This window comes from Gastrolobium bilobum, unplaced genomic scaffold, assembly GCF_033153095.1.
Source record: "Gastrolobium bilobum isolate Gb01-03AN ecotype WA unplaced genomic scaffold, APGP_CSIRO_Gbil_v1 utg6296, whole genome shotgun sequence".
Classification (NCBI taxonomy): Eukaryota; Viridiplantae; Streptophyta; class Magnoliopsida; order Fabales; family Fabaceae; genus Gastrolobium; species Gastrolobium bilobum.
Genome location: NW_026897150.1, coordinates 1 through 12625, shown reverse-complemented (window position 1 = coordinate 12625; position 12625 = coordinate 1). Strand labels below are relative to the sequence as shown.

Below are 12625 nucleotides of genomic sequence, written 5' to 3'. Positions count from 1 at the left end.
ATAACAAAAATAAAAATAAAAATTGATCAATGTTGTTCCTCCCGAACTAAATTACATGATAAATTGGAGGTTAAGTTGGTTGATCAACAACGTTCATTTGTTTGAATTTACTGTTCCTCTACCTAAAAGGTCTTTACAGATTATATCATTTTGAAATTACGGGTAAAATAGAAATAATGAATCTAACAATAACATTCTTCTAACCATCTGGATCAAAGATTCGTGTTTTTTTTTTAAATTTTCTCTCATTTAGCTTTAAGGGGCTGCAGGAATAGATTCTTTCTAATTTTTAGACTAAAACTTAGCGTGAAGTATTCGATTGAATTTGAAACTTAAAGCAACAGCTTTGGCTTTGAGCCAAAAACAAAAGCAAAAACCACATAAAAAATGAGTCTTTTTCTTACTCTCTGAAATTTTCAAAATGATAATCTTGCCAGAAAAGAATCAAAATTTAAAAATCATCTGTAAAACAAATGATATCAAATATTACAGCTTTTCCAGTGAGATATAAAAGAAAACACTGAGATTCAATTTTTTATTTTTATTTTTTAAAAAAGACTAGAAATAATTACTATAAATATAATGGTCCCATATAATACAATCAGGTTGGGTGATCGTGGGTGATAATCTGATTCCATTTGAGATTCACAAATAAGCATTGGAGGATTTGGCCTTTGGACTTTGGACTTTGTGGTTTGCAGTGCACAGTTGGACAGATAACAGCTTTTACAAGCCAGATGAGATTATTTGACTTTTAGCCAGGACTTCAGCTTGTGGGTCCCACCCCCCAACATAGACAAGGGAACCTCAATTCTTAATTGATGTGGGCAAAATCAAAAATTGATTTTAATATCACTAACAAATTTGGTTTGTGTGAGAGTCAATGTCCCTTCTCCCTGGATGTTTAAGAGCTGAAAGATTGAGGGTTACTTACTTTGAATTGAAATTTCTCTCCTTTTTCTTTTCTCTTCTTCTTTTCCTTCTCTTTTCTTTTTGGTTTTCAATTTAAGGAGAAAATCATACAGTGAAGATATCATTATGGTTTGGTTTTACTTCTCTCTTGGTAAAAAGAGAATTTGATGTGGGGCGCTTTGCTTTAATTATGCTGCAGTGAACTGAATAGGGAGCTAGGTAGAGAGAGAGAGAGAGAGAGAAAAGAAAGAGAGGGTCTTTCTTCACTTTTGATGGCTATTCAGGTCTTTTGCGGAGTGTGTCTGGCTACTGATCGAGGTTCAGGGTTTCTATTACTTGTTGTTTGATTCTACTTGAAACCCATTTCTCCAAATTTCTTTTTAAATTTAATTGTTGAGTTTCTCGTTGCTGCGAGTTGCTTTGCAAATTTTGGGATCTGGGTTCTAGGGTTTGAAGGGTGTGAGCTTTTGACTTTTCTCTCTCCTTGGGTTTCTTTCCATCTGTTATCTCTGTCTTTCCTTTTTTGAGAAATTGGGTATTGAAACGTATTCTGGGTTCTGGAGAAAATAAAAAAAAAAATACTCTTTGTCTTTCTTGGTTTTCACATGACATGGTGAGCTGAGTTGTCTGTTTTTCTCTCCAAAATCTCTTCTTTCATGAATTGGATCGTTGGGGAAATCCAGAGTTGTTGTCTTTAAGATTCTAGGTTTCTGATCTCCTAGCATTTTTGGCTTTTGGTTGATGGAGTTGAAGCTCAATTCGTTATAGATTGATGGGCTAAACCCTCTGGTTTGTGTTGTTTCCAGTAATTCAATAAAGCTTCCTTTCTGGTTATCATCACAGATTGCTTTGTGTAAGGAGAGAAGAAAGCCGTCATGCATCTCTCACTATGGAAGCCCATTTCTCACTGTGCTGCTCTGATCATGGACAAAAAGAGCAGGAAGAAAGATGATTCCATGGTTGAGGTAAGGAGAAACCCGACAATGCTCCGGAAGCTGCAAGAAAACAAGCTAAGGGAAGCTCTTGAAGAAGCTTCTGAAGACGGGTCACTCTCCAAATCTCAAGACATAGAGCCTGACTCTGTTGGCAATCAGGATGAGAGCCTTGGGAGATCCCGATCGCTGGCCAGGCTGCACACCCAGCGCGAGTTCCTTCGTGCTACCGCCCTTGCAGCCGAGCACATATTCGAGTCTGAGGAGGCAATTCCCAGCCTCCAAGAAGCATTTTCGAAGTTCCTCACTATGTACCCCAAGTACCTGTCCTCAGATAAGGTTGATCAGTTGAGGTCTGATGAATATTCACATTTGTCACCAAAGGTATGCCTTGATTACTGTGGATTTGGACTCTTCTCTTTTGTTCAGACCATTCATTATTGGGAGTCTTCTACATTTAGCTTGTCTGAGATAACTGCAAATTTGAGTAACCATGCAATTTATGGTGGTGCTGAGAAAGGAACTGTGGAGCATGATATAAAGACTAGAATTATGGACTATCTGAATATCCCTGAGAATGAATATGGCCTTGTTTTTACTGTTAGTAGAGGATCTGCTTTTAAATTGCTGGCTGAGTCATACCCTTTCCACACAAACAAAAAATTGTTGACCATGTTCGACCATGAGAGCCAGTCTGTTGCTTGGATGGCTCAAAGTGCTAGGGAGAAAGGTGCCAAAGTGTACAGTGCATGGTTTAAATGGCCAACCCTCAAACTCTGCTCCACTGATTTGAGAAAACAGATTTCCAACAAGAAGAAGAGGAAGAAGGATTCAGCTACTGGTCTTTTTGTGTTCCCAGTTCAATCTAGAGTAACTGGGGCTAAGTATTCATACCAGTGGATGGCCCTGGCACAGCAGAACAACTGGCATGTCTTGCTTGATGCTGGATCATTGGGCCCCAAGGACATGGACTCGCTTGGTTTGTCCCTATTCCGGCCTGATTTTATAATTACATCATTTTACAGGGTGTTTGGGTATGATCCCACAGGTTTTGGTTGTCTTCTGATCAAGAAATCAGTTATGGCAAGCCTTCAAAATCAGTCTGGGAGTACTGGGTCTGGAATGGTGAAGATTACCCCCGAGTTTCCAATGTATTTGAGTGATTCTGTAGATGGTTTGGATAGATTGGCTGGGATTGAAGACGATGATGAGGTCACTGGGGCTGGTGATAAGGCTTCTGAAACTCGTCAGGGATTACAGTTACCTGCCTTTTCTGGTGCATTCACGTCTGCACAGGTCAGGGATGTATTCGAGACTGAAATGGATCAAGACAGCTCTGAAAGAGATGGAACTAGCACTATATTTGAGGAGACTGAGAGTATATCTGTTGGAGAGGTGATAAAGAGCCCTGTCTTCAGCGAGGATGAGTCATCAGACAACTCATATTGGATTGATTTGGGTCAGAGTCCATTGGGGTCTGACAATGTAGGTCAATCAAATAAACAGAAGATAGCTTCTCCCTTACCACCCTTCTGGTTCAATGGGAGGAGGAACCAGAAGCAACATTCTCCAAAACCAACTTCCAAGATGTATGGCAGCCCTATGTATGATGAGAGAGAGGTAAGCTCAGGTCCTCATGATGACCGGCATGTGTTGTCGTTTGATGCTGCTGTCCTAATGTCGCAGGAACTAGACCGCGTCAAAGAGGTCCCTGAAGAAGAGCATATTGACGAAGTTAATCATTATTCAGTAAATGGCAACGGATCAGATCATCTGCATGTCAATGAGATCATGGAAGAACCTGAAACCAGTGAAGTAGTTCATAATGGATCTGTTGCTATGAAAGGATCTTGGCCCAATAATTCAACTTCTCTTGCTCAGCATCGAAGCTTGGAGAATGGCTCCACCTCTAAAATATGTCCTGATGTTAAAGAAAGTGCCATAAGAAGGGAAACTGAAGGTGAATTTAGGTTGTTGGGTAGGAGAGAAGGGAATCGATATAGTGGTGGTAGGTTTTTCGGTTTGGAAGAGAATGAACACAACAGCAGGGGTAGAAGAGTGTCATTCAGCATGGAAGATAAGAGTAAAGAGTACCTAAGCCAGACCCTGGAGCCGGGGGACATATCTGCAACTAGCTTAGATGATGATGAAGTTGCAAGTGACGGAGAATATGGTGATGGACAGGATTGGGGCCGGAGGGAACCGGAGATAATATGTCGGAATATCGATCATGTTGATATGCTTGGTCTCAATAAAACTACACTTAGACTTCGGTTTTTGATAAATTGGCTTGTTACTTCGTTGCTGCAACTGAAGATACCTGTTTCTGATGGGAATGAAAAAGCAAATCTTGTCCAAATCTATGGTCCAAAAATAAAGTATGAAAGAGGTGCAGCAGTGGCTTTCAATGTCAGGGACAGAAGTAGAGGGCTGATCAATCCGGAGATTGTTCAAAAACTGGCTGAAAAGGGAGGAATCTCTCTTGGTATTGGTTTTCTTAGTCATATACAGATTCTTGATAGCTCAAGACAGCATCGTGGAGCTCTGAATCTTGAAGACACTTCTCTTTGCAGGCCAATGGAGAATGGTAGGCGTGATGGAAAAGGTAGCTTTGTAAGGCTTGAAGTTGTCACAGCTTCACTAAGCTTTCTGACTAATTTTGAGGATGTGTATAAATTGTGGGCTTTTGTGGCCAAGTTTCTTAACCCAACATTTATCAGAGAAGGTGGTCTTCCTACTGTTCAAGAAGGTACTGAGACATGAGATGACAGGTGTTGTCAGTGACTCTATTCAATTTTGGAAACTGAAAATGAAAGATTATTTGTGAGAAGTTGCCAAGGGGAACCAGTCTAAAGCAACAGGAAGATTGGATTGGTGATCATTTATATGTTGCTAGATAGCCTAATAGTTATCTCTGCATCAAAGCCAAACAAGTGGGTGGATTTGTTAATTCATGTTTCTTGTTGCTTACATTTTTCATTTTCTTTTTCTTTTTGAGCTTCTTGTAGAGTTGGCTTTAGAGATTTGTTACATATTGGGAAGCCATGGTGTACTTTGAAGCAAGATTTTATGGGTAGAATTTCTGCTGATAAAATACTTTGCTTCTGTTGTATACGAAAGGATTTCCAAATTTTGTAAATAGGTAGTGTTCTTTTCATGCTATAATTTACGCGACCATCCAATATCTGCTTTCTTTGTTGGCTTAAATTTGTTCCTATATTTTTACTGAAACTTGAATTTGACTATTTGTCTGAGGTGAACAAAATCAAATACTCAAAGATAACAATCCTCCATCTCTTATAGCGTTGTTTTTCTCTCTTTTCTCTTCCCTTGTAGGATTTGTTAGACACCCCAAATTCTGAACTTAGGAGTTTTCAATTTTTCTTACCAATTGGAAGTGTGGCCATGAAGGCTACCAATCAGAATTGGTCCTACTTTTAAGAACAAGTGAAATAACAAGAAACGACAAACTGATCAAAACGTGCTTTTTTTGAAATCTTGGGTTTTACTTTTTAATTTTTCTTTATGTTACCTAATACTTATACTTGCATTGTTATCTTACACCAAACATTTTTGTGCGTCTTGCTTGAAAATCGCTACAGCACCTGGAGCAGAATGCAAAGAGGGAAGAGATTGTCAAATTGCGTTATATTAAAAGTAAATCTTAACATCAATCACAGTCAGTATAATGGTAGGAAATGCTAGTTCGTTATGCTTGGGGGATTCTATGCTACCCTTAGAAAGTCTTAATACTTCTAAACTGATGTGATTTAAAGATAAATTGTTAATTACATTAATTTATTTAAGTAATTAAATTAATCAAATAGTTAAGTAATAAATTTATAAATAAATTATTAATTCAGTTTGATTATTAATTAGTAATATATTTCACCTACTTCCCCACTGCTTGGCACTTCTACCAACGCGAAGCATCTGACGTTGAACAAATTAGATCTCTTTGTATGGGGAGTAATAATCATAGTTGGCCTCACCCACTAGGTTTTGTTTCATAAAGGAACTTTTATAGAGGATTTTATAATGCTGTTTTTCCATTCAGCACTTGACAAATCAATGAGCTCGCCATAGGATAAATAGTTGAATTGGGTATGTAATGAGACGCGAACACGTGAGACGTTATAAAAAGGAAGGTAATGAATGTGATGTGCCTTGTGTGGTAAAAGAGAGGAATTGCACTCTGGCCCATTGAATTTTGGGTGCCTTCTCTTTCAAAATATGGGGACAAAATGGGGGAAGAAGAAAAGTGAGAGGAATAAAAATCGGAGAAAATTTTTCTCGTGTAAAAGGGGCCACCAAATAATTAAGTGGGCCTGGGCCACTTAATTATATTTCGTGGTAAAAGTGGATGAATGAAAAAAATACATTTTTTAAAAGAAAAGTAGAGAACATGTAGAGAAAAAAAAAAGGTATGTTTGATTGTGTTCGTATTTTTTTGTTCTTAAAATCAATATTATACAATTCGGCCTTGTCAATGACTCGATCGGGGTACTGGATTAATAGATCAATCGTTGAAGTAGTGGGACACTGGTTGAACTAGTTGTATATAAAGACAAAATTGATTAGGTTGGCCATGTCTAGAACTGCTTTGCATGATTCTGGGTTGGCTTTAATTCCTCTGTATGTTAACATAAAGCTCAAGAATTTTTCTGCTAGCACCCCAAATGCACACTTGTTGGGATTCAGTCGCATGTTGTACTTTCATAATTGTTGAAACACTTCATCAAGATCTTCGCTATGTTAATGAGTTTCAATAGTTTTTACGATTATGTAGTCAATGTATGCCTTTAATATACAACCTATATGTTCACTAAAAACTTCATTCATCATTATTTGGTAAGTGGCACTAGCATTTTTCAAGCCAAATGGCATCACGGTATAGCAATAGGTTGCGTTGTCTATTATGAAAGTCGTGCTTTCTTCATCAGGTTTATGCATAGGGATTTGGTTGTACCCTGAGTGTGCATCCATAAAGAAAGAATTTGATAACTTAATGAATTATCAACTAATTTGTCAATGTTGGGGAGTGGGTAAGAGTCCTTTGGGCAAGATTTCTTTAGATCTGTGTAGTCAACACACATCTTCTACTTCCCATTTGCTTTTTTCACGAGGATGACATTGGACAACCAAGTGGAATAGTTTATTTCACTGATGAATCCTGCTTTGAGAATTTTTTTAACTTCATCATCAACGATTTTCTGCTATTTTGGAGATATCTTTCTTTTTTTGGGCCACACATTTGGCTTTTAGGTCGAGGGAGAGATGATGGCAACAAAATGTTGGGTTAATGCTCGGTATGCCCGACAACTATCCAGGCAAACAAGTCTTTGTTTTTCAAAAGGATTTCAATATCCTTTCTTTTTCTTTCTAGGGCATATGTTGCCCAACTTTAGTAGTATTTTCAAGTTGAGGGCTAACCTGAATCTTCTCTAATTCCCCGTTTGGTTGGGGACGAACACCTAACAGCTCTTTACGTACATCCAAACCAGGCATATTAATGGCTATTTTCCCTTTTTCAGCAACTGTGAGATGATATCTTGGTGCTGATTCAATATTTATTTTGAGATTGACGTTGTAACAACTTCTTGCCAGTCTCTGGTCACCTCTTACTACCACAACCCTCCCTTGGGTGTCTTTAAACTTGACAAGCAAGTGTGGCATAAAAATAATTTCCCCAAAGCCAACTATGGTTGGCCTGCCAATAATAACATAACATTGTAAGCGAATGGGCAATCAATAACATAAAAGCATATCTTAGTAATTTCTGCTCTAGGGAAAATGCGAAAGGTCACTTGCAATTCAATGGTTCCTTTGGCCTGCACACATTCTTTGAAAACCCTAGCAGATCAGTCTAACTAGGTGTGATTTGTTCTTTTGGGATGTTCATTCCCTTGAAGGCTTCCTAGAAGATGATGTCGGCAGAATTATGTTGCGACTCGGCAAGTGCACCGATCGTGAAAGTAATAAAGTGTACCAGAATACGAGATCGTTCCCACGAGGATCAGAATTTTCAAGCACTAGTTCGCTAATCGCGTCTTAGTTAGACAATCAAGAATTTAGATGAAGAGAGTTGTGATTCAAAGAACTTAAAATTAAAAACCAATTAAAATCATGCAATTAAGAAAATTTAGAATTAAAAGAATGAATGAAGATGGTGTTTGATTAAGAATTTAAAACAAGTGTAGTTAAGGTTTCGACTTTCCCCAATATCCTCAATATGTTATGAATTAAATAGCCAAGAATCCGTTTCTTAATATATTGTCAATCAATTATATCTAAGTTAATTACGGCTCAATTCCTTGTTACCATAAATCTATGTAATCTTGAAAGAACTCTAGTTCCCCGATTATTCCCCACGAAAACATGCATTAAGATCAAGAATTTCAAGATTGCATAATTACCCTATGCCTATTCCTAGATCACAAGGATTATGATAAATTATCAAGTCAGGGTTCATGCACCAACATCCCTATTGTCATACAATTCCCCAAAATCATTCTATAAGGAACAAACTCATAGAAAGCATTAAAAACAGATAATTTATTCAATTATAAAAAGAACAGGATTCAGAGACAATTTAATTCATAAACATAACGATTCAATTGGGTTCCATCTACCCTTAACTACATAAAAGACTACTCTAGCATACTGAATTGAAAAATAACAATAATAAAGAAAAGAGAACCCCAAGCCTCCATTGGTGTGATGTTGACTTGGTTTCTCAGTGTTCTAGCGCTCCGCAACAGGATTCCTCCTTGGAGTATGAATGGGGATGAAAGAATTTCTGAATAAGTCTTTTGGTTATGACCCCAAGTTCCTTATTTATAATCTTCAAAGCCACAACCATAATTGTATCTTCACATGAATCCATATCAGATTTGTAATTGATTCTCTAATTGTTTCCTTTTTGCAATTAATATCTTGCGGATTGGTTGAGATATTTGAGCTTTTAAATTTTCTTATAATCTTCCTTCAATCTTCTCAGGAATCAGCTTTGATATGTTTCTGCTTTAGTTCCATCTCATAATAGGACAAATCCTTATTAAATCTCAGCAAATCTTAGTGAATCTTTGCTGTCTGGAACGTGCTTGGGCGCTCAAGTGTGTTGTTGGCCGCTTGAGTGTGCCAAGTTACTGCAATTTTGTTGTTGCTGTCTGCCTGAGCGCGCTCGAGCGTGCTACTGGGCGCTCGAGCGTGCTCCTCGAGTCTGGATTTGTGTATTCTTGGGCGCTTGAGCGTGCTGTTGCGCGCTTGAGCGCCCTGATGTGCCCAGTTTGGCTGTTTTTCCTGCTTCCAAACGTTCGAGCGTCCTCTTGTGCGTTTGAGCGTGCTTTTCTGGACTTTGAATTGTAATATTTTGGTTTTCTTGATCCATATTGAGCCGCTACTTCTTCGTCATGATTTCTTTAGCATTTTTAGCACCAATTCTTGTGGTTTTACCTTCAAAATGCAAATATTATCAAAACGTCAGCTCAAATTTCCTATCTTATGACTTAAATGTATTAAAATCTTGAATTCCATGCATTTTACTACATAATTCTTGTATAATTTACCCTAAAAAAACATGGTAAACCAAAGATTTATCAAACATTCCCAGATTTGAATATTGTTGTCCTTAGCAATCAACTAGAATAGAAAGTAGGAATCTCAGAAGCATAGAATTTGGAAGGAATTTATAGAGACAGAGCATTCAGATTATAAACATTGCTGCATCAATTATAAGATTCATAATTCATCAGAGAGAATTGCAACAAAATTCTTAAGATCAAGAATAAGAGAAAATTACTGAAACATTCCCTCACTAGGAATTTAATTCACTCAAGCTCAATCATCTGGAGGGTTGGTGTTTCACTCGTTTCCCACTGAATCAACATTACCATAGGCTTGCTTATATTCTCGCTTTCCAAAGTATTGTGACGTATCTCAAAGTTCAAGAGGTCTTTCTTGGGTTATAACTTGGCCTGGCTAAAGGAAAGAAAATTTAGAGAAGGAGCTGCAAGATTAAAATTCAAATTTTCTCGAAGAGGAACTTATGCATTTGTTTACATTTGTAAACACTTTCTTTCTTCTTTTCGGTCCATTCTTCTTCTTTTCCTTTTTGAACTTTCTCTTGTTTGTCGTTCTCTTCCTCAGTATCAATTTTTCTTTCTTTCTTTTCACTTTGCTTCCTGAGGATTTTTCCTTTTCTTTATTTCTTTCTTTCTCATTCCACTCAACCTTACTTCCTTGGCTTTTACCTTTTTCCCTGTACTTCCACAATTTATATCATTAACAACTAACACCTTTTTCTTAATTTAATCTGAAATTTCAATCACAATTAAGGTGAGGAGAGTATGTGGAAAGTGACTTAATCATCTTCATGGGTTTTCAAAGAATAAACAGGCCTAGGCTCAAAAGGGTTAAACTAAGGAATATCAGCAAGGGTTGGCTATTTGGCCTTCTAGTTTAAAGGAAGAACATGCCTCAATCATATCTATAAAATATATCACATACTAATTCAAGCAAGAAACAAAGCAAGTTCTAGAGTCTTTCATACAGTGGGATGCACACTCAATAAAAATTTTCTGTATACGCTCAAAACCTCACGACTATGAATGCGCAGTAATTTCTCTATTCCAAAGCTTAACAATCTTATCTTAAATGAAAGTATTCAACAAATCATGAAAATCATACAATGATGCTTATTATGAAAAACTTAAAGTCATCATCATGCTCTGAATCAATTAAAAACACTGAGAAAACTTAAAAAAATTTCAATTTTTTTCACAAAACAGTGACTTGGGGTTTTTATTCTAAAAAATATCAATAATTCAAATTGCAAGGAAAAAATTTTAAGTTGAGATGGTTCCCTGTACTAGCCGGATATTCTGTGTATACTCATGAAGTTCTTCCGGTCAATAAGCATTCTAGCTGATGACCTACGCGCGTTTCCATTCCCAGATTTAAATGTTGCTGTCCTCAGCAACCAATTTAAATCTATAAAAATAATCGTGTGGATAGTTTTTAAAAACTAGTCGATTCGTCGTGAAACATCATAAAAACTATCGGTCAACAGCGCTGAAATATCATACTGCAACATAGGGTTATCTCATACCAAAATAACATAAAACATCATAATTCATGCAAAATAAAACTAAAATAAAGCATGTAAAATAAATGGCCAAGGTGATCAGTCATCCATCTCCTCATCCTCTGCATCACGCACTATGGCTGGTGGCATGACTGTATTCTCGCCATCCTCGTCCTGGCCATCAGTAGCCGGACCTGTGCTGGCCTCTCTCCGTGCAGCATCATATGTGTCCTCCTCCTCGGATCCATCATATGGCTCGGGCTGGAAGTCTGGAAGTCCAACAGGATGGGAAATGCTGCGGTGCTGCAGAATGCGTGTCTAGTACGCCAGCAACTGCCTATGCATATGGCGGTTCCTGCGCCGGATGAATCCCACCTGCGTCTCAAGAGCAGTCAGTCGACTCTCTACTAATCCCGCCGCAGCTGAACCGGAAGCCCCATCTGTCTGGGCTAGTGTACGTCTGACTCTCCTCCTCTTGCCCGCCTGAGCAAGGTCTGCTATGGAACCATCTCTCTTCTCAATTGGCTCCTTTAGTTTGTCCGAAATCCTCTATATATCAATCTTTGGTAGCAATTTTACTTCTCTGCCACCAGTTGTGGGAATCTCTACCCCAGCTGCCTGACACATGTACTGTATCAGTGAGCTATGGCCAATGGATGCTTTCTTGCTGGTATTGTAGGCCATATCATACAAACTGGAAGAAAGGATCCTGGGCAGGTCAATGGGCCTCTCAGTCATAATGGCCTATAACAATACCGCTCGTCTCACTACCACCTCAGTATGGTTGGAAGAGGGTATGATGTTGCTTACCATGAAATGGAACCATACCTTGGCTGAGTTGTTCAAATTCATTAGCCACACTCTCTTAGGACGCCCGTCCTTTGTCTTATCCTACTTCTCCCCTGGGTTGGTGATGCACTCCAGTATAGGCTTTGCAGCCTCCAATTCATCATCAGCATATTCTATGTTGTTGCATGTGTTCTGATAAGCACAAGTGGTGACAGATGTCCTGTCATGATGAGCAGTCTTCAGCAAATTTTGAATGGAATGAGAGTCATACTTAATCTCTTTCCCCCTCACGAAGCTCACATACTACTTCTTCCTCTTCAACATAAGCTTTTGCAAATAATTCCCTGCAAATGTCTTCCCTTGTCACCACTGGGAGAGTGCAGAAGTTCCTCCAACCCCGCCTGGTACTATTGTTGTAGAAGTCAGGGTGTTGGCCCATATTGAGTTGGAGAACTCTCTCCTTGCAGATGGCCTTCCCCAATATGTGGGTCTAGTACCTTTGCTCATGAGCCGGAGACTTGAACCTTTGTACTTCCACTATCGGAGGCTGAGAGCTTGAACCGGCACCAGTATTGCTTCTGTTTCTTTTACTTCTTCCTGACATCCTGAAAACCAGAAAAGTATTTCAATTCAAGATAACTATGCTTTTTGGAATTCCCAGATTTATTATACAACATGCTTCTCATGTAAATAATTCAATCATAATCACCAAAATTTGCAAGGCATTTTCATTCCCAGATTGAGTATGTGAATAACATTTTGAAAGCAAGCATGGCATGTATTTTACTAGACTCCAGTATGAACCTTAGCATTTCCAAGTAATGATGCAACATGATGCCAGCAATATTCATGTATACTACGTAATTCCCAGATTTGTTTTAAAGCATGGATCCATCATGGAGATTTT

The 12625-nt window shown here is 38.3% G+C and overlaps 1 protein-coding gene across 2 annotated transcripts; it reads left to right on the top strand.

The window, feature by feature from the left end:
- Positions 1 to 879: 879 nt before the first annotated feature.
- Positions 880 to 5040, top strand: LOC133304538 (uncharacterized). Of its 2 annotated transcripts, XM_061504589.1 has the most exons (2): positions 880 to 3677; positions 3741 to 5040. In XM_061504589.1, the coding sequence occupies exons 1-2, from the start codon at positions 1788 to 1790 to the stop codon at positions 4605 to 4607; spliced, it is 2757 nt and encodes a 918-aa protein (XP_061360573.1). In that variant the 5' UTR covers positions 880 to 1787; the 3' UTR covers positions 4608 to 5040. The 2 variants fall into 2 exon arrangements, with proteins under 2 accessions (XP_061360573.1, XP_061360572.1); XM_061504588.1 differs by having other exon boundaries at positions 880 to 5040.
- The last annotated feature ends 7585 nt before the right edge of the window (positions 5041 to 12625 follow it).

Excerpts from the sequence above, each read along its gene's own strand:
- LOC133304538 (XM_061504588.1), top strand. The coding sequence starts at position 1,788 with ATGCATCTCTCACTATGGAAGCCCATTTCTCACTGTGCTGCTCTGATC.